The following is a 25839-nucleotide window of genomic DNA, read 5'->3' as shown; positions in this document are numbered from 1 at the left end:
GCAACCAATCTTTAGCTCTTCCTCTTAATGAGAAAGGAAACAATTTTAATTTTATAATGTCACCATCTACATCTTTATACTTTTGCATTTCACATAGTTCAACAAAATTATTGAGATGGGCAGCGGCATCATCGGAACTAACACCGAGAAAATTGCTCTCGCATAACAAGATTCGAGTAAAGCGAGGTTTAATTTCAAAGAATTCTGCTGTAGTAGCGAGGTGGAGCAATAGGTGTGCATAGAAAATCATTATTATTTGTGCTAGTGAAGTCACACAACTTAGTATTTTCAGGGTTGGCCATTTTAGCAATAGTAAATAAAACAAACTAGATAAAGTAAATGCAAGTAAACTAATTTTTTTGTGTTTTTGATATAGCAAACAAGATAGTAAATAAAGTAAAGCTAGCAACTAATTTTTTTGTGTTTTGATATAATGCAGCAAACAAAGTAGTAAATAAAATAAAGCAAGACAAAAACAAAGTAAAGAGATTGAGAAGTGGAGACTCCCCTTGCCGCGTGTCTTGATCTCCCCGGCAACGGCGCCAGAAAATATGCTTGATGGCGCGTATTTCACACGTTCGTTGGGCAACCCCAAGAGGAAGGTATGATGCGCACAGCAGCAAGTTTTCCCTCGAGAAAGAAACCAAGGTTTATCGAACCGGGAGGAGCCAAGAAGCACGTTGAAGGTTGATGGCGGCGGGATGTAGTGCGGCGCAACACCGGAGATTCCGGCGCCAACGTGGAACCTGCACAACACAACCAAAGTACTTTGCCCCAACGAAACGAGTGAGGTTGTCAATCTCACCGGCTTGTCTGTAACAAAGGATTAACCGTATTGTGTGGAAGATGATTGTTTGCGAGAGAAAATAGTAAAAACAAGTATTGCGACAGATTTGTATTTCAGTATTAAAGAATGGACCGGGGTCCACAGTTCACCAGAGGTGTCTCTCCCATAAGATAAAAGCATGTTCGGTGAACAAATTACAGTCGGGCAATTGACAAATAGAGAGGGCATAACAATGCACATACATGTCATGATAAGTATAGTGAGATTTAATTGGGCATTACGACAAAGTACATAGACCGCCATCCAAGCTGCATCTATGCCTAAAAAGTCCACCTTCGGGTTATCGTCCGAACCCCCTCCGGTATTAAGTTGCAAAGCAACGGACAATTGCATTAAGTATGGTGCGTAATGTAATCAATAACTACATCCTCGGACATAGCATCAATGTTTTATCCCTAGTGGCAACGAGCACAACACAACCTTAGAACTTTCTGTCATCTGTCCCGGTGTCAATGCGAGGCATGAACCCACTATCGAGCATAAATACTCCCTCTTGGAGTTACTAGCATCAACTTGGCCGAGCCTCTACTAATAACGGAGAGCATGCAAGATCATAAACAACACATATGCAATAACTTGATAATTAACATAACATGGTATTCTCTATCCATCGGATCCCGACAAACACAACATAGAGTATTACGGATAGATGATCTTGATCATGTTAGGCAGCTCACAAGATCCAACAATGAAGCACAATGAGGAGAAGACAACCATCTAGCTACTGCTATGGACCCATAGTCCAGGGGTGAACTACTCACTCATCACTCCGGAGGCGACCATGGCGGTGTAGAGTCCTCCGGGAGATGAATCCCCTCTCCGGCGGGGTGCCGGAGGAGATCTCCAGAATCCCCCGAGATGGGATCGGCGGCGGCGGCGTCTCAGTAAGGTTTTCCGTATCGTGGTTTTTCCGCATCAGGAGTTTCGCGACGGAGGCTTTAAGTAGGCGGAAGGGCAGAGTCGGGGGGCTGACGAGGGGCCCACACCACAGGGCGGCGCGGGCCCCTCCTTGGCCGCGCCGCCTTGTGGTTTGGCCACCTCGTGGCCCCACTTCGTATGCTCTTCGGTCTTCTGGAAGGTTCGTGGCGAAATAGGCCCCTGGGTCTTGATTTCGTCCAATTCCGAGAATATTTCGTTACTAGGATTTCTGAAACCAAAAACAGCGAGAAAACGACAAGCGGCACTTCGGCATCTTGTTAATAGGTTAGTTCCAGAAAATGCACGAATATGACATAAAGTGTGCATAAAACATGTAGGTATCATCAATAATATGGCATAGAACATAAGAAATTATCGATACGTCGGAGACGTATCAATCTTGAGCCCGGACATCACTTTGAAACTAATAAGAATGAGCTACGGATTGGCAATGCCCTCGTCCGTCGGCTCGAACATGATCATAGTATCATCTGTGTATTGCAGGTGAGTGACTCCCCGGCCCCCGGAATCAGATGCCTCACCACACCCAAGACGTGTGCCGCCTCCTTCGTCCTTGACAACATGGCCGCCAGAGCATCCACCATGAAGTCAAAGAGGATGGAGGACAGTTGATCCCCTTGCCTGACCCCTCTGGCATTGCGAAAGAAGGGGCCAATCTCCCCATTAATGTTCACCGCCGTTTGGCCACCCGAGACCAGCTGCATAAGACGGTGAACAACGGTTGGAGAGAAGCCTTTCTGGTGGAGCACCTCCCGCAGGAAGTCCCAGTCCACAAGATCGTAGGCCTTCTCAAAGTCTAACTTCAGAAATAGGCCCCCTAGATTTTTCGAACGGAGCTCGTGGGCGATCTCATGGAGGGCCAACACTCCCTCGTGTAGGGCCCTCCCTTTAATGAAAGCAGATTGAGTTCGATCTATCGTTCTATGTGCTAGCGAAGCGAGTCTTGACGCGTAAGCCTTAGACACAAACTTAAAAATCACATTGATAAGAGCAATAAGGCGATACTGTTTGATGGAAGCAGCCCCTTAACCTTAGGAATCAAAGACAGGATCCCAAAATTCAGACGCGAAATGTCTACCCACCCAAGGGAATATCATTAAGGATCTAAAAGACAAGATGCCGCAAGGTTCCCCAGAACCTGACAAAGAAAGCCACCGGGAGACCATCCGGGCCCGGCGCCGAATCTACCTTCATATCATGCATGACCTCATCCAGTTCCTCCAACGTAAATGAGCGCTGAAGATCGTAATTCTCCATCTCAGATATGTGTTCAGAGGGCGGCCACAACTCCGTAGCAAGAGTAAAGTCCCTTGCCTCGCCCGCTGAGCCCATCACCTAACGATAAAAGTCATATAGATGCCCCATAATGTCCCATAATGTCCGGCTGATCCGTAAGCTCCCCTTGCTCCGCAATCAGACGGGGATACCACACTTACGCCGACGATCATTGGCAATAGCGTGAAAGTACGCCGTGCAAGCATCCCCTTTCAGGAGCCATTATATTGCACCCTGCTCCACCGCCTCCAATACTCCTCTTCCATGGAGTCTAAAAGCACAATCTAGTCCTCCAGATGGTAGCGAAGGGCCCACCCTTCCTCATCCAAACCCGATGAATCCGCAACCCCATCCAAGGCCTCGACCTGAGCCAGAAGGCCTGCCTTAAGGTCGTGCTTCTCCCTCCCAAGATTGGCTCCCAACCCTTTAGGAATTGTTGGGAGTGCCTTGCCACACACAACCAGAGATCAATCGCATAATGTATCCAACATTAAAGGAACATATATGTAACATTGGTGCAATCTCTCTATATCATATACACATAAATCATTGTATTAGTTTGCACGTACTTACACAATAAAAAAGAGTAACACATGTATCAGATCCTGACACGTTGTGTAACATTGAAAAAGTTCCCTGAACCTTAACCTTTCCAACGAAAATGGAGACAACGCCATGGATGGGTTTGAGAGATCTATCTGAGAAAGATCTAGTGAATCCCTAGTCCCATCTTCCTAGAGCTCAGACCACCGTCCATGGCGGCATGGGCGAGCTCTGCCATGACCGGCTCGGGCAAGCTTGCAAAGCGGACGGGACACGAGCTCGCTGCGACAACAGCGCTCGGCGGCGGGGGAGCCACCACGGTCGCGGAAGCCTGTGAGAGGAGCAATGGTGGGGGCCGCGTGTGGGGAAATCGTCGGCTGCAGCGGGCTGCTGGTCACGGCGGCCAACGGTCATGGTGGAGGCTCTCTCGCGGAGAACGGGGCACGAGCTCGCGGCGGCTGGGGAGCAGTCAAGGCCGCGGCGACTTGGGCTTCGACCGGAGCACGCGGTGGCGGATAGTGTGACGTGCGGCAGGTGCGGGGTCATAAGAGGCAGCGGGGCACCAGCGGCAGCCCGCGTTGGAAGAGCAGCAGCGGGCATCAGAGCATCTGTAGCAGAACCCCCAAATCGCAAACCCCAAATCGGCGTATCCAGGCAACCCCAAATGCGTTTGGGGACCGTAAAATGGCCGCGCAGTCCAAACGCGCCAAACGCGGCCCGCATAAGGACTGCACAGCCGTTTTTCGGCCCGCAACCAAAAACCGGAAACAAAGTGTTTATGCAAATAATCTGCTAATTCTCAATGCAGCAACATAAGCATGCAAAATAGATTGTTCAAAATACTAAATCGTATATGAAACACAACACCAAAAGAAGATCGAACATCACATCATCAAGGAGAGAAGTGATCACGCGTCACCATCGGTTGCGGCGCTTCGACATGGCCGCCACCGCTCGTCGTAGAGTCTTCACCTCTGGCATCACCTCCGGCATTCATTGCGGCATCCATGGCAGCGCGTGCAGCTTCCCTCTTTCACGTCAAGATATGTGTCTTCGTAAGCTTCCACCACTCAAGGCTAGCCTCATCCATGTCGTCCGGGTTCATCATCATAGTGGCATTTGTCCGTCGCGATGAGCTCCGCCATGGCACGGTGCTCCTCGGCGTGTGCTCTCCTCTCCTCACTGTCGGCCTTGGGCTTTGCATCCTCCTGGAGCGTGGTCCACTTTGCCTCCTTCTCCTTGGTCTTCACCTCCATCATCTCCTTCTTTGCCTCCAAAGTTTTCATCAGCAACACCTCTTTGGATTTGACTATCACATCAATCTTGAGAGACAATGATGCGGCCTCTCCTTGTTTCTTGATCTTATCCTTGGTTGCCTTTGCTCCATCCGGCATCTTCTTGTTCTTCTTGGTCTCAAGCACATCATCCTCCTCCTCCGCATCCTCCAACTCGACAAGCTTATGCTTTGGCGGTGGCGCCTTTTGCTCCCTCAACTTCCATTTCAGATTGTGCTCAAGAAGGGTATAGCAATGAGCAAATTTGAACGGCATGCCTTTCAAACACGGCATCTTCCAAAACCTTTGCTGCGCGCGCGATAGAATCCCAATCACCGGCGTTGGCGCCGCTCGGCGGCTCGTTCCTCACGCCCTCAATGCAACCAGCCCACTGGCTGCACGCCATCTTGATGGTATCCCATCGGCCTTGGAGCGAGCGGTAGGAGCAGGTCGGAGTAGAAGAGAGAGGCGACATCAATTGGAAGAACTTGTCCTCGATGTGTTGCCAATACCTCTTGCTGGTTTGATCGGTGCCGGTCACAGCATCCATCGAAGCCGCCTCCCAAGCCCGGACCAAGATCACATCTTCAAATTTAGTGTAGCTGCCGGACCGTATCGCCCTCCCCTTCGCCTTGGCCACCGCCCATCGAACGCCCCCTCCTCGATCTCTTCCAACTCATCTTCCTCCTCACCGCCGGCGTCTTCTTCTTCCTCAAACTCCTCGCCCTCGAGTCCCTCCTCCAATCCGCCGTTGTAGTCACCATAATCCGCAAGCGGCACCGAGCAGCCGTCGACGGAAGCCTCGTTGAGCATGTCAACATACGACTCTGGTATGACATCAACGGCAGGACTTTCGTCGAGCACCTTGCGCGCAACAACCGACTCCAGCGGCGCCTTCGTCATCACTGACGTCAAGGCAGTCAGCGACGCCATCTTGGTTGCGGCTGGCTTCTTCGCAGCCTTCTTTGGCGCCGCCTTCTTCTGCGCCGGCGCCGGCACCTTGCTGCTCGGCCGCTTCACCCGCTTGGTCGGAGCGGGAGGGGCAGCTGCACCGGGAGGCACAGGACGACATGCTGCCCCAGCCGCTTCCGCTTTCCGAGAGCAGCAACAAGAGGCGCGTCGACCACGAGGCCTTCGGTGGCGGCTGCCGCGGCTGCCACGTGCTGCCCCAGATGCGGTCGGTGGAGCCGGTCCGCGCGGCGCGGTCCGGCCTGGGAGCAGCGGCAGGTTGATGACGTCCATGTCGGTGCGGGCGCGCGGGCTGGGATGGCCTAAGGGGACTGGGAGCAGCGGAATCGGGAGCAATAGGTGGGGCGGAAGCGGGAAAGGGCGAGCTGAAACTTCCTACGCGCCAACGCGAGGGAGAAGATGGGGTTCGTGCTCGCACAGCCTCCCTAACCTGGGAACGTGGGGTTTCCGCGGCGCGAAACGGGATAGCTGGGATTTTTTTATTTTTTTGGTATGGAGGTTCAATGCGGTTTCAAACTGTTCCTTTTTTTTTTCTCCTCCAAACCGGAAAACAATTATGCGGATGGGCCAGATGGGTCTGCTAGAGATTCTCAGGGGGAGGCAAGCAGCAGCGCATCGCGAAACAAAGGAAGATGATTAGAAGACTTTTCGAAAAAGAAAAAAAAAAGCCCAACCCTTGTCCCTCCTTGCCATACACAAAACCCCCTGATTTCCGTCGGAGCACGATGTAGGCGACTGGGCGCGAGCGTCTCCGGCGATCATCTTAATTTGCTGCCTGCTCTGGACGATCCCTCCTGGCCAGATCTATAATGCCGCTTCCCGGCACACAAGAGGACGACGCATCGGGATCCAGGTCGAGGGCAAGAAGGCGGCTGAAGGAATCCACATCAACACCTCCTGTGCTCCGCCTTGGCAGCGCACCCGCAGCCACGCCGACGTCTGGAACCCGGCTGGAAAGAAGGAAAAGGAGTGCTGCGTCCACGAAGAAAAAATCCAGGAGGGGGAAAAAGAGGATCCGCGGGGAGCGAGAAGAGGAGGACAGAGAAGCGAAAAAGAGAGATCTTGGGAGGGAGGAGGAGGAAGAAGAGGTGGTGGTTTCATCTGCGCCCAGCTCGCCACTTTGCGAGCCATACCTCCCTGGTGACGGGGTGATATATAGCAGAATTTACCATCCGGAGATATACAAGGCCTTTGACGCTGAAATGTCCAGTTACCGGCAAAAAATAGGTTTGTTCTGTAAACCAAGAATTTCAAGTCTGCAATAGAATTAAGTCATAGTCCAAAAAAATAATAAGAGAATGCATGTTTCATATTCAATATCTTATCTAACATCTATAATATGTAAAATATCTTTAATCGTTGGCATGCTTGGCTAACTGAAGTTCAAATAGAGGATAACCGTGTTCTCAGCTGAGGGTATGCCTGGGTCCTGGTTTTAACATGTTTCATACCTTGTTTAATTGAGATAGTCCTCCTCTTTGATATTCCATGCACCTGGTGGTTTTTGCTTACCATCAGCTGCATCTTGCTAACATATCTGAGTAGCTTCTTTCATTCAGTACATTATACTACCCTCTGTCAGGATGGCATGCTGGTTAAAGTTGTGTCTCAGTGTTGATGTCTGTTCTAGAATGTAGCCAAGTAGGCCACCAGTTGTCCTGACAATCATTTTGTCCTGAATTATGCTTTGCTGTATACAGACTTGCAAGTTAGATGGTCAATTTTCTTGAGTGGCATATAAAGCTTACCTGTGCTTTTGCGTGCTGTATGATTTTCTTGTAGCTGCCCAGTTTGATCTGCCCACCCTTGAGTTCTTCACAGCTTCCACATGCCTGTCTGCTGATCCTAAACTTCTTCCTCGACGTGAATCTGGAAGAGAAGCAGTGCTTCGTTCTGCTCATTATGTCCTGGGGCTTTCATCCTTTGTTAGTATGTCACATCTTGCCTATATGTTCAGAGTCACTGCAACTTGCTGCCTTCTGCAAGTAAACATTTATATGTATTTTGCAGATAATACACTGCTAAGAAGGTGCTCTGGATTCTGGATTGAACTGGATTCTGCTAAGGAGATAGGAACACTGCTTATTTTCATGCTTTAGCTAATCAAAGGAGAAGGAAGAAAATGATTGCTGTGCTAGATGGGCCTGATGGTCCTGTCACTGAAACCAAAGATATGTTAGAGATAGCTAAACAATATTATAAGGATTTATTTGGTGCTGAAGATAGACCTGACATTAGGCTGTTAGATAATTTTTTCCTTCCTGAAGAAAAAGTAACTATAGAGGAAAATGAGATGTTAGGGAGTCGTTTTACTTTAGAGGAGGTGAAGGAGGCTGTTTTTGGTTCTTATGCTGATGGTGCACCTGGACCTGATGGCTTATCCTTTTTCTTTTACCAGAAGTACTGGGATGTTATTGCACAAGATTTAATGAATTTATTTGATGCTTGGTTTGAAGATAAGTTGGATATCTTTAGACTAAATTTTGCTATGATTACTTTGATTCCAAAAGAAAATGATGCTAGGACTATGAGGAAGTTTAGGCCTATAAGTCTCTTGAATTGTAGTTTCAAGATTTTCTGTAAAGTCTTAACAAATAGATTGGCTAAAATCATAGGGAGGTTAATCTCTTATAATCAATCTGCTTTTATTAAGGGCAGATATATTTTAGAGAGTGTGGTTACTGCACATGAAATTGTGCATGAGGTTCACAGGAGGAAGAAAGAGGGGTTTGTCTTTAAAATTGATTATGAAAAGGCATATGATAGGGTTAATCTAGATTTCCTTTATGAGATTTTGCATCTTAGGGGTTTTAGTCCTTTCTGGATTAGGTTGATTAAACAGCTAACCTCTGGTGGATCAGTGGGTGTGAAAATTAATGAGGTTGAAAGTGATTTTTTCCTTACTGGTAAAGGCTTAAGACAGGGTGATCCCCTGTCTCCTGGTCTCTTTAATTTTGTGGTAGATGTGTTCTCAAAAATGCTCCTCAAAGGGGGCAATGAAGGTTTGGTTAGGGGCCTGTGTCCTGAATTTGTCCCTGGTGGAGTTGTTTGCTTGCAGTATGCTGATGATACTTTACTTTTCTTAGAGAAAAGTAATAGGATTGCAACTAATTTGAAGTGGATCTTAACTTGTTTTGAACAAATATCTGGTATGCGTATTAACTATCATAAGAGTGAGTTGATTCCTATTAATGTTGAGGTGGAGGAATGTACTTCTTTCCTGGAAACTTTTGGGTGTGTTTTGGGATCTTTCCCAATTAAGTACTTAGGAATTCCTTTGCACTATGACAAGTTAAAAAGGGAGGATTTACAACCTTTAATTGATTCTCTCTTGAGTAGATTAGCTGGTTGGAGGGGAAAGCTGTTGTCCTCTGCAGCCAAAAGGGAACTAGTTAGATCAGTACTAGCTAGTATTCCTATTTATTTACTGTCTTTCTTTAAGTTCCCTAAATGGGCTCTAAAATTGATCAACACTCAATTGGCCAATTGTATGTGGAATGATGAGGAAGGAAATAATAAAATTCACTTAGCTAATTGGCAGTCTGTGTGTATGAAAAAAGAGTTTGGTGGTATGGGTATTCCCAATCTGCAAGACTTAAACTTGTGCCTCCTAGGGTCTTGGATTAAAAGGTACATACAAGGGGAAGGAACTTTATGGAGGAAAATTATTGATAGCAAGTATAATACTAGGGACCCAAACATCCTCTCGTTGTCATGATGCTCACCCTTCTACCTTCTGGAAAGGGGTAATGGGAGCTGCAGAGGCTGTTAGGTTTGGCTATAAGTGGAAAATAGGGAATGGTAGGAGTGTGAGGTTTTGGAAGGACATTTGGTTTGGTAATTCTAACCTAGCTACTCAATTTTGGGACATTTACTTTGTATGTAATCAGCAAACTAAAACTGTTAGAGATATTTGGGATGGTACAAATTTGAGATGTGATTTTAGGAGAACCTTCTCGGATGAGATGATGTCTCAATGGCAAGAAGTGTTAGCTATTGCTGAGACTATAGTTTTTAGTGTAGATGAGGATCAGTTGATCTGGTCCTATGAAACAAATGGGGTTTATTCTTCAAAGTCTATGTATGCTATAGTTAATTTTAGAGGTGTGACACCAATTTACTTACCTGCTGTTTGGGATCTGAAAATCCCTCCAAGAATCCAGATCTTTCTGTGGCTGTTGTCACAAAATAAAATCATGACTAGGGATAATCTGAGGAGGAGAGGTATTCCAAAACCTATGGAATGTTCTTTCTGTAAAGAGTTTGAAAGTGTTCATCATCTCTTTTTTGATTGTCTTGTGGCAAAACAAGTATGGAGTCTGGTGGAGGAGGTGTTTAGATATAGGGTTGATAAATACTTGGATATAGCTAGTAGGTGGCTTTGTAATAAGAAGTTTTTGCAGTTTAATTTTATTTCCTCTGTTGTTCTTTGGGGAATTTGGAATTCTAGGAATAGTTTAGTGTTTAATAGACTTACTTGGTTGAATCTAAAACAGGTGTGGAGTGTGATCTTGTCATACCTAAGGAATTGGAAAGTTCCTTTCAAGGACCAGGTGTGGAAGGAGGTGGACTTGTTCATGGAGTTACAGATGAGAAGAATCAAAGCTCCACTGAGGCTGGCACAAACCTGAAGTGCTCCTCTTTCGACTGGATCACTTCCTGGGCTCCTGCTTCCAAGATGTCACATGGCGGGAGAGCTTCGCTTGACTTCCTGAAAGAACATCCAGAAGAGGATGCCTCGGTGCATGTGGTGCTGTGAGCAAAACACCAAGGAAAAGAGCAGGAGTTTGCTGTTGTGTTGCAGTAGTTTGTGTTCTCCTTGCTGGTTTAGCTGTTTAATGCTGTGTAAGAAACCTGGTTGGTAGCTTTTGTGGGTGCGCTTTTGTATGCGCTGAGCTGGGTCTTGGTCAGTTCGGTCGCTCCTGGAGGAGGTGTTGTCGTCTGTTCTAAACTAAGTTGCTGTTTAGGCTACACAGTGTAGCAGGGTTTTTGCTGGGTGCGTTTTATTTTCTGTAAGACTGATGACATTGGTTTCTTTTCGGTATGAAATGGAACCGGGGAGAATGTCTCCCTGTGAATCTAAAAAAAAAAAAAAAAAAAAACACCGGCATTGTTTTGACAACAGCACATCTAATACGCTCAAACTGCCCGTCTATGGACCACTGGTTAGGCCAAGATGAGTATTCCGCTGAGGCTAAGGTGAGATGTTAAGGATAGGAGAAATCTCACTTTGTGTCATATGCTTTGCCCGTGTTCTTGATGACTTTTATCATGAATTTAGTCTCATTTTTGTTAATCCTGTGACCCTGTCTCATGAACATTATATGCGTACTTCTATCTTGAAGGATCTTCTGACCTTTGCCAGCAGCTCTGAACAAGATATACTCATACTTGTTCCAACCGCTGTTTCAGGTTGTTATTCACTTATTAGATGACACAACTGCAGAGGGCCAATTGATTTACCTCCAGAAGCATTATGATCTCGCTTTTTTTAGGGTTGGAGTGGATCAATCTCTTCAGCTACCTGTACCTGATTTTAGTAATAGTGTGGAATGTGCTCAAGAAGTTTTCCAGCTTGGGAGAGATGAAAAAATGAATCTCAGGATAACTCATGGCAGGGCAGAATATTTGAATCCAACTATCTATGATCGCTATCATTACATGTACCTTTCTCGCAAAGATGTGGACAATGAGGTAACGATATACTTTACCGTGACACTATTATATGCATCATTTTTTATTTCGAAATTTGGAATATGCTTAATGGAGTTAAGTCCATATGACTCCCAACCATTCATACTGCCCCCTAGCCCAGTCAAAGTTATTTTGTTGATCGGTATTGCACATTTGGGTCATGTACGTGCCGTCCTGTGGGCGGTGACACATAGGCTTGGTGGCGCGCCACATGAGCCCCTTCTCAACATGCTCCATATTCATATGTGGCTGCTCAAAATTCCCTCCTTTGGTGTTGTTCTCTGTTGGCATTTCTGCATCAATATCTGCCACCCGCCTACCCCGCAATCTGTTGTATGCCGACTTGTATTCTCACAACCATTGTCACCATACAGAAACCTCAGACCATTAGATGATTATTCAGTTATGACCCTGGATAAAGCAAGTCTAACTTCAGATCTTTTGATATTTCACATTATCATGGAGGTGGCCTTGATCTCAAGAAGCGATATCCTATTGCTCTCAACAAAAGTCATGTCAACTTTTTCCACCAATATAGCACAATCCCGCACCATGATTTATGAAATCCCTTCCAAAATGAGATCTCTCTGTAACAGACTATCCACCAAAAATCCATTGCTCACACACCAGTAAGAGATAATCTGAAGAAGTATGCAGAATTCAGTAAATTTCCAAAAACAAGAACTTACAAAATTGGTAGAAAATAGCACTTTAATGAATTTTTTGAATGATTTTTTGTTCTGATGCAACAAAACTTCAGTAGGTCCCTGTCCCTGAAACCAAATGTCCTCCGCTCCCTCGATAAAAACCCTAGCCTCTCAAACAGGCAAAAAAAATTAGGTAGAACAACACTGGAGTAAAGAGCACTCAGCTGCAGATCGCACCATGGTTAGATTATGAAGGCATGCCAGTGATCATCGATTCGTCATCCAGTTGATTGCCTAAGTGGAAACAAGGCAGTGGACACGGCGATAATAGGGGAGAAATGGTTTGGGTCTAACCGTCTAAGTCTAACAGGACTAGATGGTTCGACCCTACGTGGCACCGGACACTGCATGTGCAATACAGTCTACTTAATGTATTTTCATTATTTATTGTGCAGTTCTTTGTTTACTATTTTGTTACTATAAACTGTAAAATATGGTTATACGGATATTGTAGTTTGATGATGGAGGACCAGTCATTGACTTCGATTCAAATGTCGTGGGCATAGTGAATAATTCTACCGACGGGTCTTTTATACCTTCTTCGATTCTACTTAAGTGCTTGGATCTGTGGAGGACTCATGGGTAAGTTTTCATTTGTTATATTGTAGTTTTGCTAATTGTAATAAATTCTTGTTTACTGTTTTGTGCATTTTATCTGGAGTTGCACTTAAAACTAGATAATAAATATCATGTCATTCTCGTTTCTCATGAATGATTGTATATCCATTTTTTATCATGCAATGTTGAAATTCTGCATTTCATGTTTCATAATTTATTCACATTGGTTTGCCTTCTTTTTATTTTCTTGTTTGTCCAATTTAATGACACCAATAGTAATATGAGATTGTTCAGCAGTGCGATTCTTGTCATGTTTTAATATAAATTGATGCAATTTTTTTAGTGCAAAAATCATGTATAAGTGATGCTAAGGCTCTTACCTTGATGCCTAGGTGGGTAGGTGATCATGAGCAGAGATTTCATAATAGAGTGTTTTGCCCAAAACCGCACTTCATTGCAACTGATAACAGTTCACCACAAATTTTGGAAATTTTAACAAATAACCACACATTCTTGGCTAATCTTTAATACAGAACCTGAATCTAGCGGTTGCCTCTTAGGAATCACAGATACTTACGTATCCGATACGTGATACGGGGATACCGTGATACGACAATTCTTAAAAAGCTCAGATACGGGGATACATTCATATATATGTAAATTATTTAAAAATATAGAAAGTAAATATTAGTCATAGGATTAACATGGATGTGGATCTCCTCCATATCACACGAGCAGTGGGTAGTACCTGGGCTGCATTCCAGAAGTTGCTGCCATTGTACATGCTCGACATTGAGCTCCTAGTCGAAGATTTGTTTGATGTGGACGTACTACCACTACCCATTGCTTATCTGAAGGGAGAAGGAATGAATTGAGAGATCAAATCAATGGTGGGTGGATTCATGGATGAAGGTGGTGGCCGAAAGGGGACTAGGAGATGGAGGAAGAAAACTCGCTGGTCACGTAGCTCGATGAGGCAGGGTGGAGTGGAAGGATCAGCAATAGCAGATGAGTGGACGTTGGCTTGCTCAACCAGTGAGACGGCTTCAGAGAGATGGCCTGCGCAAGGGTGCGATGTGTGAACCGTGTTTTTGGAGGTTGTGGGGCGTGTTTTCTTTTTGGGAACGGGCATCGTAATTCGTAAGGTTTCCGTATGGTTCGAGTATCCCTTGGGTATCCCTCCCCTGTCGGTATTTTGTTTTCTTTTTCTTTAATTCGAAAATGAGAAGATACATACGGGATACGTATCGAGCAGCATCCAGGCAATATCCCGTATTCGAGCAGTATCCGATACCGATACGGTAGAAAAGCAAAGTATCCACGCTTCATTTCTTGCCTCATTTAAAGACGAATCCAACAGGCTGGTCCCACATACAAGGGCTAACGTGGAAAATAAATCTTCAAACCAGACCCACATGTCGGTCTCTCTCTCTCTCTCTCTCTCTCTCTCTAACACTGTCTCCATGCCACCCTCCTCTCGCACGAGCAAGCTCCATGAGTGGGTAGCCCTCGCACCTAGCAGCGCACCGGCCCTGGGTTGCTTATGACCATTGGCCTTCAGGCGCAAGCATGGAGACTCAATTGAACGAGGTGCTTCTCCTGCCCATGCTGGGGTTCAGGCTGGAGTTGTGGGACACAAGACAGCAGTGTTGAGTGTGATCTCCTGCGCTTGGGGTGCGTTGAAGCTTTGCTCCTGGAGCTTGAGGGTGAGGGCCTTGAGAATGAGGGGTGTGTCGTCGCGGGGGTTAAGCGCGATGGTGCGCTCCGCCTCAATGACGGTTGCGATGTGTCACAGGCATGGGCGGGGGTTGCGATGTGTCACTGCGTCACGTATCTAGATTGCCGGCACAAAAAAGTGCCGGTAAAGACACCAAAAGTGCCAGCAAAGATTTTTCAAGGCACAAAAAAAAGTGCTGCGTTTATTCCAGTCGAGGTAGATCTTTGCCGGCATTTTTAGAAAAGTGCCGTTAATTATATTTTAAGGCACTTCCTAAAATGCCGCTAGTTAGTATTGCCGGCACTTTTAAAAGATGCCATGGAATCTTTTTGCTGGCACTTTCCGAAAGATGCCATGGAATCTTTTTGCTGGCACTTTCCGAAAATGCCATAGAATCTTTTTACCGGCACTTTTCTAGGGATACCATCTAAACTTTTTGCCGGCACTTTTAAAGGATGCCTACAATTACTTTTTCAGGCTTTTAATTCTGGTGCCGCTGATTATTTTCTTAGGCATTTTTAAGGTTGCTATACTGCCTGCAAACATTCAAGCAATCTACAATCAAGCATACATCACACTCAAGAAATTAAGCAATGTTTAAAACCAATATTTCCAAACAATCTAGGTTTAAAACCAACATTTTGAAACATTCAAGGATTCACAATCCATGCATCTAATTAACTTCCATGACCAACAGTGTTCATCGCCAGGTTTAGACAAAATACACAACAAGGTTCATCTAACTGGCTTCCATCTTACTTGTCTGACCAACAAGGCTCTTTGTTCCCGACTCGCTTGCTTCTTCCTCCAATGTCAGCATCCTACCATCACATCTACTCCCTCCGTGCAGATTTAGAATCGCTTCCCACCGTGGATCACCATCCGCCTCCGCCCTCGCCCTCGCCCTCGCCCTCGCCCTCGCCCTCGCCCTGCGCCCTCCACCTCCGGCCCAAGTAGCTCCTCCTCTGGTCCCAAAGAACTTCTTCGTCCCCTGCACCTTCGCCCCAGGCAAATCCTCGCCAAGTTGCTCCTAGAGGACGGTCTCCTCCCCGAGGTGCTACTGGAGGACAGATATCCTCCGGTGCAGGCAGGTCCTCGCCCAGGAGCATACTGGAGGATGATCTCCTCCGGCTCCTCGCCCAGGTGCACTTCGCCTCCTCCTCGACGACGATCTCCTTGCCAGGTGCTCATCGCCTTTTTGTTGAAGACCATAACTGCCACACAACTAGCAAAATAGAACACCGCAAATAATCAACCATAAACAGGAGCCCAAACAAGAACACTTTGATGTGTATATGCAAATGTACTGGATGGCAAACAAAAAAATTACAAGACACAAAGGAACAGCAAACATTGCATACAAATTCAAGGGGAGATGTTTCCTGGGAAAGCATACCATATGTTTTCTAATGAGATCATCACGCTCAAGTTCAGAAATTTCACCAAATTGCAAAACTGATTCATATAACACAGTTTCTGCCAAGTCCTTCTCTGGCCCAGTGCCACATCTGGCAGCAATAGACAGTCCAAATATCGGAACGAAATATCCCTTGATAACAGCAGATAAAGGTTGCAACAAAACCTGATAAGTGCATAAAGAAAATAACTATTAGGTGCATCTAAGTACTGGGGAGTGTTGACTAGAGAGATTGCCTTACACACTGCATTTGTACACAGTACAATCAAATAGCAAAAGAACTGGGACAAAAAATACTGCATATGGTTTTATATGAGGGAAAGTTAATTCTTAATTGCAAGGTAAATTTTGAATTTTCTTTGTAAATTTTGTTGTGTATAAGTTTCTTATATGTAGAATGAAACAATATAGCAGCAAACAGAAAAGTAAGAAACAGTAAAGCTACTGCTCCATTCATTCCCGTATGTAGCGTGCATCAGGTTACATTACGACAAGTTTTGACCAAACGGAGGGAGTATTAACTTTTAACGAACAATCACCTTGGAGATCCAATTAAGATCAGCAGCATCACCCCTGAGAATAAGGAACAGGAGAAGCCATGAGCAGATATGTTCAATGAAGTTCTTTGGCTTGGCCGAATTAAAACCAAACATCTCTTGCACCTGTAAAAGATTGCATTAGCTCAAGAATGAGTAATTCAGTAATATGATAACTGCTAAAATAAGTGCATCTAGGAAAAGGTGGTACAGAACTGCAGATCAATCTTTGGTGTCCAGCCTAATGGCCTATCCATCTTTCATCAGGCTCTTCGGTCCCCCGTTTGGCGTTTACTATAAGATCGAGGTCTCAAGGTATTTCATATACTTTGAACAATTAAGTTTGCACATTAGTTGCTATTAACTAGTTAGTTTTTGTTCAGATCGATTATAATTTATGCACCCATCAGATGTTTTTAAATTGATTATAATTGCTCAGATGTTTAAATATCGATGATAAATTTGTAGATCCGTTAATTGATCACTAATACTAATGTAGAGCTATAGAAGATACAATAGTCTTCTGTAAAAGAATTGGTCACCCTCCATGCCTGAATCCTAGTTCCACCCCTAACCATCAAATCCTGCGTCAGTTCGTCTTTTCAGCGATCGCCAAAACCACAAAATGCCAATACTCCAATCCCGAATTTCCAATCAACTTTGGCAGCCGCCTGCCAGCAAGGATCGTCCTCGCCTCCTTGATCCCCCATGCAAGAGACGATGCGGATTCTGTGGTCCATCTAATTGGCAAGCAAATTAGCACTTTCTATGTAAGATATTCTGGCATATACATTATAATTATCATTAGTTTAAAGTTTAATTTTCTAGTGAGATCCATTTTGGAGTTTGGCACAGGGGCCCGAAATTCGCTGGCTCGGCCCTACTCCAAGGTAATACAGCTTATTTCCCCAAGCCAGAAGACCAGATTCCCACTGGAATTCTGAACCCTAGATGTATACTTCAAGGACATGGCTATTCTAAATCGCCTTCTCTTATGAGAGCAACACCCTTTCGGAACTGGATGGTGGCTTTATGAAGACCAATGGCTCAGGTCTCAGAATCACAATGAGCTAAGAACCAACGTCAGCTAGAGGTCATGACTTACTTATCTAATTAATCAATTTAACCTGAGTTAAGTTTGCTTTTTGCCCGTAACTAAGTTAAGTTTGCTTAACCTGTCAAAGGCGTCATTTTTGTGGCACTTTTGCAAACATTCAATCAAATTCAGAATCATTTATCAAAATATGAAAGGCAGAAGAACAGATGATTACCTCAAGAAGTGAAACTAGGCTGACTTCACAAGCAACCCACCGGAAGAGAATTGGACCAATCAGTTGGTCCAAATACTGGATATGGGGAAGAACAATATGTAAATTTAATTTCCACAAGCAAGTCATTCTCTTTTACAACATAAACTGGATAAACATAGTTGTTCGGATTTAAATTAACATATTCACCAAACTCTGAGAAGTCCACTCACCTTAGTTCGTGAAGCGTAGCTGAGCTTTCTTGAGATAGAATCAAATAAAGCATAAGCTAATTCTCTGACAATGAAGTAGCATGAAAAGAAAGAGTAAGCACAGTATTATTTCCATAAACTAACAAATAGTTCATTTGTTGTGAAAGTACCGCTGAGAAGGCTCTATAGCAGCAACAGCAGAAATCATGAATGCGCACTGCAACATCAGAGGATAAATTTATGATGAACAAGAATAATAACAGTGCAGAGTCAGACAAATATTTTTCTCAAACCTCAATGAGACATCAGTAGGCAAAACTGCAAACACATAACAGTGATACATGTCCAAGTACTTGGAGCTAAAAAAACTAAACAATCCACAGACCGAGTGCTGCAGAAGTTAAGGTCAGCTTCAGCCAGTGCGGTGGAAGAGCAACTGAACACCACATGGATAAGTGGGTTCATTGCCTCAGAGTTACACAAACTGAGGGACCACGGAGAAAGGGGCCACAAAGAGGGGTAGTAAGGCCAGCATGTTCCGTACATACAATATATGCATGCTTTCGCAGCACACAATCAAGGTACAAGTAAAACATGTGAATAATATATTATGTAGAGCTAACTATCAGAATTTTATAGGGCTCACTTAGTACTGTATGAGGTTCTTAACCCTTATATATGAGGTCCACCAATTCCCGTAAAACAGGCACCCATTAACAAGCCATAAACCCAGCACGATAAACAGTATGATACATTTAATAATGGAACAGCATTAGCGGGAAAAAAAACCATAGTCTAAGCTTCAAAGATCATAAAGGAGGGAAACAACTGTTATCAAAGAATAATCTATAGTACTCAATTACTGTAGATAGAAAATAAGTACATTGTCTTGCTTCACAACAGCAGTGGTGACAACGAGAATAAACATACCTCAACTTCAACCTCCTCGCTATGCACAAGACAAATGAGCTAGTGTGATGAGGGCAGTTTCAATAACAGGAACAGATTGTGGACCAACAGCTAAGACTTCTTTTGATTTAACTGGGATCTTGTTGGAGAACTGCACCATCTGGACACCAATATTTGAGCTGACATTAACAGAACACTGGTAAGCTAATTCTCACAGTTAGAGGTTAGCAATCTAAATGGCAATCATGATTTATGAACTAAGCCAGAGAATGGGAACACAAGTAAATGAATCTAACAAAAATTACAGCATAGTAAAACACTTACCAAACATCATTAAACAATTCATTATGTCCTTCCCATGTTTGGAATAGCACAACAATTTTCCTAGCAAGATACAACCTGACACGATAATCAGTATCATGCAGCATGTTGAGCAAATGTCCTGTCATATCCTGCAATGAAAATAATAGATTAATGATACATGTAACTAGAAATGATAATACGCAATAACAGAACAGAGAAAGATAATCACCTGGGCAATGTCAGGGAACAAGTAAATAAAGTGGGAGATGCAATCGATGAGCTTGATGTGGAAAAACCAATATGTGATACTGATCTCAGTACCTTTAATCACCAAGTCTAATAGAATGTCCTGGTTCTGCAGATAATGAGAACATATGTAGAGGGGTTACTTCCAAGATCCAGCAGTAGAAAAGAGATGTAGACCAAGCAACAGGTTATTTGGATCAATGGGCCAATAAGGATTATAAAACCATTATGCAACTGGCTGGTTCCTAGGGAAACATGCTAGGGCCAGCATAGTAACTGCGATTAATTTTGTGTTACCAGAATTTATGAGCGACTCCACCCAACTCTTACCCATCGATTTATGGGATTTCGAAGAAACCAAAGAGGACCATTTTTTAGTTTGAACAAAGTTCTCTAAATCCTTACTCTGCCCAATCGAGTATATTCAGTAGTTTGAACCACTAGAGAAATAATCATGGAAAATGACTATAAGGAAGTGTGGAGCATTAAAAAGGAGATAACTGAAATCAAGCGCCACCGCTAAGTAAAGTTGGCATATAAATATCCAGCGCAGGCTGCTACTCGTCTGCTACGCAGCTTAGCTCATCAGATGAGCAACAGATCAAGAGCAAACGAACCGCCCCAAGAGCAATCCAGCCGACACTGCCCACACAGCGTAATCGCCAACTCGACCCGCGCAAATCCGCATCTCCCCATCGCATCCCGCTCCCACGCTCAGATCCAGCACGGCAGGAACCGAAGCAATGGCGGATCCCAGACGCAAGCAAAAAAAACCTACGCGGATCGAAACAGCAAAGCACGGCCCGAGATCTACGCGAACGGGGCAAGCTTCTCGCAGGCCCGTGCCGACGGCTAGGGTGGTGGCGGCGGGGTAGAGCGAGGCGGGGAGTAGCTCACCGCGAAGGGGTTGACGTCGTCGTCCTCGAAGCCGTTGCGGCCCCTCCCCGCCATGGTGCGCGGCGCGGGTGCGGCCGGTTTCCTCCGACGCTGGCCCAAGTACTGCTGCCACCACGGCCGAAGCTGCGAAGGGGCCGATCCGCGAGGTGGCGGAGGACCACGACGAGGGGGCTCCTTTCCCCTGGTTTCCACCTGCGGCCGCCCCGACCACCCGCGGCTAGAGGTCGATGGAGAGGTTGCGCAGAGGACGGGGGGCGATGATCCTGACGCGGTCAGCGGAGGACCCGCGGTGGTGGTGGGCGGGCACGCCGCCTTCCTTCCCTCCTGCGGTCGGCAGAGGACCAGCGATGGTGGCGGGCGGGCACGCCGCCTCCCCGGCTAGGGTTTCACGGGCGCTTGAGCGTGGGTGCTAGAGAGGGCCGCAACGGCGGGGAACCAAGGGAGGAGATGTCGGCGTTGTATTACCGGCCAGCTTCCGCGGAAGATTCAGCCGGCGGCGGCCGGAGCGGCAGGCGGCGGCGGCGGTGGCGACGGCATCGCGTGGGCGTGGGCGTGGGCGTGGGGCGCGTAGAGCAGAGAAGGGGAAGACGACTTGTGAGAGAGGTGGAAGGAGTTTTCTAAATAAGTGATTTCTTTTTAGGGGTTTTTTACAAAATGAGCAAACATCGCCGGCAGTATTAGGCTGTAGTGCCGCTGTTACAAAGTACGGCAATTGTAAAAATGCCTGTAATCAGGCCAATATTGCCGGCACTTTTCTAAACTGCCTGTATTGATGCGATGATTACCGGCACTTCCCAAAATTGCCAGAACTGACGCTACGTTAACGGCAGTTATAAAAAAAATGCCTGAAAAACTAGCCATTAGCGGCATTACGCTAAAATGCCGTCCCCAAACTGCCGGCAATCAGGGTACGTGGGGTAGTGCCTAGCAGCGCACCGGCCCTGGGTTGCTTATGACCATTGGCCTTCAGGCGCAAGCATGGAGACTCAATTGAACGAGGTGCTTCTCCTGCCCATGCTGGGGTTCAGGCTGGAGTTGTGGGACACAAGACAGCAGTGTTGAGTGTGATCTCCTGCGCTTGGGGTGCGTTGAAGCTTTGCTCCTGGAGCTTGAGGGTGAGGGCCTTGAGAATGAGGGGTGTGTCGTCGCGGGGGTTAAGCGCGATGGTGCGCTCCGCCTCAATGACGGTTGCGATGTGTCACAGGCATGGGCGGGGGTAGCTAAGCGGCGCGACAAAGAAACTACCTGTCCCGCAGCTGAAGAAGTGGAGCATGATAAGCATGCCTGTGTGAAAGATGAAGTGGAGTCCCTGGATGACAGCCTTCGACTAGGTAGTGGCCCTAATGCCAGTCCTTGATCTAGAGAGCGAGAAAAAAATAGGCAAGAGGAAGGAGAGAAAGATGACAGATGGGGCTCATGTCTGTCCGCAGGCAGCATTTTACTTCATCAGCCCTTACATGTGGGCCTGATCTGTCGGATTCTTTGTCAAATAGTGTAAAACTGGTAGATTTCGGTTTTACGTTAAATACTGGTACAAAAGGCGTGTTTTCTTTTAAATGTCTAAAAGTTGTGGTCACCGTTATCAGTTCAGTTGGCACTGATGCTGTTGTTTTGCGTAACTCTCTATATACTCAGTTGGTCTTGTTTCCATTGAAATGTGTTTTTTATTGGGCCATAGGATTATGACAGATTCTCCTTGAGTGTTTTTCAACTTTATTCAAATAATTGGTCTGGTTTTGGCGGTTTGTTATCCAATTTTGTATTTGGAAGAAATTAACTCATTTGAAATGGGTTGGACTTTTACATGCTCTTTTTCACTGTTTTTGATTATTAAATGATTATTGTATAGGTCCATCCCGCGTCCCCACCTTGGGTTGAAGTTCTTCGCCATCAAGCTTTTAGACCCTGCTCATATTGAGAAGATACGGCGCAAGTTTAATATTGATCGCGGTCTTATTGTTCAAGAGGTATGGAATGTTTACTGTTGCTTATTTGTTTACTTAAGGTTCTTCTCTTGACATCATGGAGTAATTATCACCAACTGAACCTTAGGTCTCAAAAGAATCGCATGCGGAGAAACTTGGAATCCGAATGGGCGATGTTATTGAATGTTTTGAGGGAGAAAACATTTCTACTACAGTTGAGGTGAGCATATTATAGATTTATATAAGGATTCAGTTGAAATGAGAAGCCCACCTTTAGAGCTTCAACTTTGTATGAAATTCACTTTGGAGCTTCAACTTTGCAACAAAAAAGTGTATTGTGTAATGTCTGTGCTGTGCCAAGAAAATGATTTGCTTAAGGTGTTTAGTTTCTTAGTTACACAGTTTTTTTAAGAAATACTACTAACATTTAGTTGTCAAAAGCACTTGGAGTTGAGCTTTTTAGTTGCACAGATTTTCTTTTGCTTAGAAATACTAACATGTAGTAGTAGGCTAGTAATCATATGAAAGGGAATTATGACAGTTGTTTGCAGCTCTAAATACCTTCTTTTGTGGACATCTGTGCGTCATGAATGGAGTTATGTGATAATCATTCTAGCACAATTTGTATCACAGTGATGGCATGGTGCAGCCTTGTTTGCAGTACTACAGCAGTAACCATGTGTAAATTGGTATCATGGCTCATGGGGTCACATATCAACCACACACAGTCATATACAGAGAAATAGTGCTCAATTATGTCCCTTCAGTAGCTCAAAAATTGTGGCTTGCCCCTGCTTTCTCAAAAGCATAACCAGAGTTACAAATTATAGAGCAATGTGAAAGTAAATAAAAACAGTTGGGGATGCAGCTTCCAGAGCAATAGTAACCATTTTAACATAAAACTGGCTCACAAGCATATTAGAAAATCAACAATATCCAAACTCCACTTGTTGCACACCCATCAATTGTTTCTTTTGACCAAAATCAGCTAGTACTTGCAATTAATAAGGTCAAAGAGCACCACTAGACCTCAATCCAAATTTATTAGAAAAGCATCTACAGTTTAACTTCATAACGTGGAACTAGCACATTTTGTTTTGACACAACCGGTCCTTAACATGACACTTACATAACAAGTCCTATTGAATTGGAACTGAAATCACAAGCTCTTAGCATCAATATGTGTCTTTAAACATCAGACATAATATTTCTAATGGAGAATCTTGATGCAGAAATGGCCCTGTCCTTATCCTTGCAGTTGCTTCCTTCTTGTTTTGCTCACCTTTGCACATTTTGTCCAAAATGTGATACTGGTGGCGGCTGTAGAAGAAGCCTGTTAAGAAGGCACGTGTACATTATACTTAAACGTATCTTCGTCTTTGATCTGCTTAAAGAACCAGTGATCTACAAGTAGGGTTGCAAAGCGGACATCCCGCAAACCTTCATGTAGGTATATCAAAAGTCAAACATGTGTTAATCTCAAATAAAAATTGCACTAGGTTGACTTTTAGAACACCTATATGTGGGTTTGCATGGGATCCTGCTCGCAGCCCTATCTACAAGATCTGATCAATGAGAGGGTGGTGATTATAATGGGGAGGGAGAGAGCGGTTCCGTGAGTCAGTTGCGGTGTGCCAAGCTGATTCATGTACAGCAACGTGGAGGCTTTGTCTACATGTAGTCCATGTGGTGCAATACACCGAGCCGTTCGTCATTAAGGGCACTACTGGCCGGTTTAACAAAGTTTATGCTATGGTTTTGACGTTTTGAAGGCTTTAGAGTCCAACTGAACTTCATGGGAAGTTTAGTCTTTAAGTGGATTATTTTCGGAAAAATCATATATGTAGGCCACATTGTATTACTCTATGCTCTTGACCTCTGTAATTTCTTGCTGCTGTTATCAGTTGGAGAACATGTTACTGGACTTATCCAAGGGCCATTTTGCCAAAGGAAATGACAGTCATGCAAATATAAATGTTTCGGTAACTTTCCTTTCATATTCTATGTGTGATTTGCTCCATCTGTGTGTTCATCCCATAATGCGGAACTATGAACAGCAAAATCTTAGCACTCAGAAATATATCGGTTTGACTTTGTAGATTGGGGTGTTCAACGCTCGTAAAAGACTCTGGAGGACTAGAGAGTTGACTGTAAATGTTTCTGATCAAGGGGAAATTGTTGCAAAAGGTTCGTGCATCCCCTTTCAACCTTGTCTCATACAAACATGATCTTGATTGTCAGTTTTCTACCTCCAAGTTCTCTGTTCACCTTCTTTTATACTCCCTCCATTCCAAATTAATTGAAGTTCTAGCTTTGTCCTAAGTCAGTAGTCTGACTTTTGACGAAGTTAGAACTAAATTAATTTGAAATGGACTGATAAATTCATTATGGTTTAGTTCTAATTCGTAAGCTTACATGCATTCTGCAATAGCATGTCCTTACAGCCATGAGATGTTTAGTATACCATAATATTCATACACTGTAGGTTTGATGGATGTGTTGGCGCTTAACTGATTATGATTTTGGTGAATGGATGATTGGCTGGTAACTCGTTTCGTAACTAAAATGGCTGGTAACTGGTGTTAATAGGCATGTTTATTAATGCAAAGGCATCCAGGCTACGTCTTTCGTGGACTTCGTAGAACTTGGGAGTAGGGGCCGGTCCTGAGATTTCTGGGGCCCGAGGCAAAACTGAAGTCCAGGCCCTTGAATTTGAATATCTGGATTTTTGGTATAGATTATCAGTGTACTGAGAAAGCATCAACTGTAAAATGGTTGCATTTCTCTACATGCAAAATCACAGAAATAATATGGCAGGAACATTCAGTAAAATTAAACCAGATTGCTGAACATTAACAAGTTCAAGTAAATTAACTAGCTAATTTTAAGTCACTTGAACATTTTCAAAGCACATCATTGTTCTTCACTGCTACTTAGATGCCAAGAATATAAAAATCCGTATAGCTATAGCATATTTTTACCCACAATAAAACCAGCAAGGCAGTCTATCTGGTTTTATGTGTGGGGAGGGGGATTACTCGGTGGAATATCTTTATACTATATTAAATGGCTAGAGGTGGTGTTCCAATGGTGCGTTGCTTACCCAGCTAACCCGTCCCATGCGGAAAAGATTAAAAAAACAGAAAATAACAGCCGCCATCCACATCTTACCCATCGTGTGCTCGTTGCTTCCCCTTTCCTCCTACTATTCTCTAATATTTTGACATAAAATCGTAGCTTTTATCGATGAATTTCATGGTTCAAGACGGAACGATTTGAAATTCAGGGATCAAACTGCATCAGGTCTTACCTTGGTCTTCATCCTCCTCTTCATTGTCAGATTTGGTTCATCTCTCAGAGGTGTTGAGGACTCCGATTGGTCTCCTCCATTGACCTCCATTTGCTAGTGGGAGATTCAGAATTGGAGATCAAGACGTGAAGCGTCGCACTCGCAGGCAGGGGCGATATATTCTCGTCTCTGCAACTCGCCGCATGACTGATCTTGTGACTCCCAGTGCAGCTACTGATGTTCCGTCCAGGCTGTGTGTCCAATGCATATGCTCCTTGATATGGGCCGGCCCAGTAGTATCTGAAGGTATATATGATGCCCCCCATAGGGGGCCT

At 44.7% G+C, this 25839-nt stretch overlaps 3 protein-coding genes across 13 annotated transcripts; 2 read left to right on the top strand and 1 right to left on the bottom strand.

Annotated features, from left to right (window-relative positions):
• Window positions 1–6549: 6549 nt before the first annotated feature.
• Window positions 6550–7946, top strand: LOC124672374. Its single transcript, XM_047208612.1, has 3 exons — window positions 6550–7074; window positions 7630–7776; window positions 7858–7946. Exons 1-3 carry the CDS (start codon window positions 6657–6659, stop codon window positions 7944–7946), a joined length of 654 nt encoding a protein of 217 aa, XP_047064568.1. The 5' UTR covers window positions 6550–6656.
• A 3007-nt stretch (window positions 7947–10953) lies between these two features.
• LOC124672373 lies at window positions 10954–24729 on the top strand. Its single transcript, XM_047208611.1, has 8 exons — window positions 10954–11046; window positions 11260–11541; window positions 12703–12830; window positions 22140–22257; window positions 22343–22435; window positions 24120–24197; window positions 24315–24402; window positions 24701–24729. Exons 1-8 carry the CDS (start codon window positions 11002–11004, stop codon window positions 24727–24729), a joined length of 861 nt encoding a protein of 286 aa, XP_047064567.1. The 5' UTR covers window positions 10954–11001.
• LOC124675660 (serine/threonine-protein kinase ATM-like) lies at window positions 15451–20780 on the bottom strand. Of its 11 annotated transcripts, none has more exons than XM_047211723.1 (10): window positions 20756–20780; window positions 19377–19502; window positions 19169–19296; window positions 18866–19023; window positions 18106–18152; window positions 17957–18020; window positions 17748–17822; window positions 16480–16602; window positions 15920–16105; window positions 15451–15748 (listed from the first exon to the last, which is right to left on the bottom strand). In XM_047211723.1, exons 5-10 carry the CDS (start codon window positions 18141–18143, stop codon window positions 15581–15583), a joined length of 654 nt encoding a protein of 217 aa, XP_047067679.1. In that variant the 5' UTR covers window positions 18144–18152; window positions 18866–19023; window positions 19169–19296; window positions 19377–19502; window positions 20756–20780; the 3' UTR covers window positions 15451–15580. The 11 variants fall into 11 exon arrangements, 10 of the variants coding, with proteins under 10 accessions (XP_047067679.1, XP_047067678.1, XP_047067681.1 ...); XM_047211722.1 differs by lacking the exon at window positions 20756–20780 and adding an exon at window positions 20291–20729; XM_047211725.1 differs by lacking the exon at window positions 20756–20780 and adding an exon at window positions 20291–20729 and having other exon boundaries at window positions 18866–19004.
• Window positions 24730–25839: the final 1110 nt, after the last annotated feature.

Source organism: Lolium rigidum, chromosome 7 (assembly GCF_022539505.1).
Source record: "Lolium rigidum isolate FL_2022 chromosome 7, APGP_CSIRO_Lrig_0.1, whole genome shotgun sequence".
In the NCBI taxonomy this organism is placed as follows: Eukaryota; Viridiplantae; Streptophyta; class Magnoliopsida; order Poales; family Poaceae; genus Lolium; species Lolium rigidum.
The sequence above is the reverse complement of the archived record's forward strand: the minus strand, read 5'-3'. Positions and strand labels throughout refer to the sequence as shown.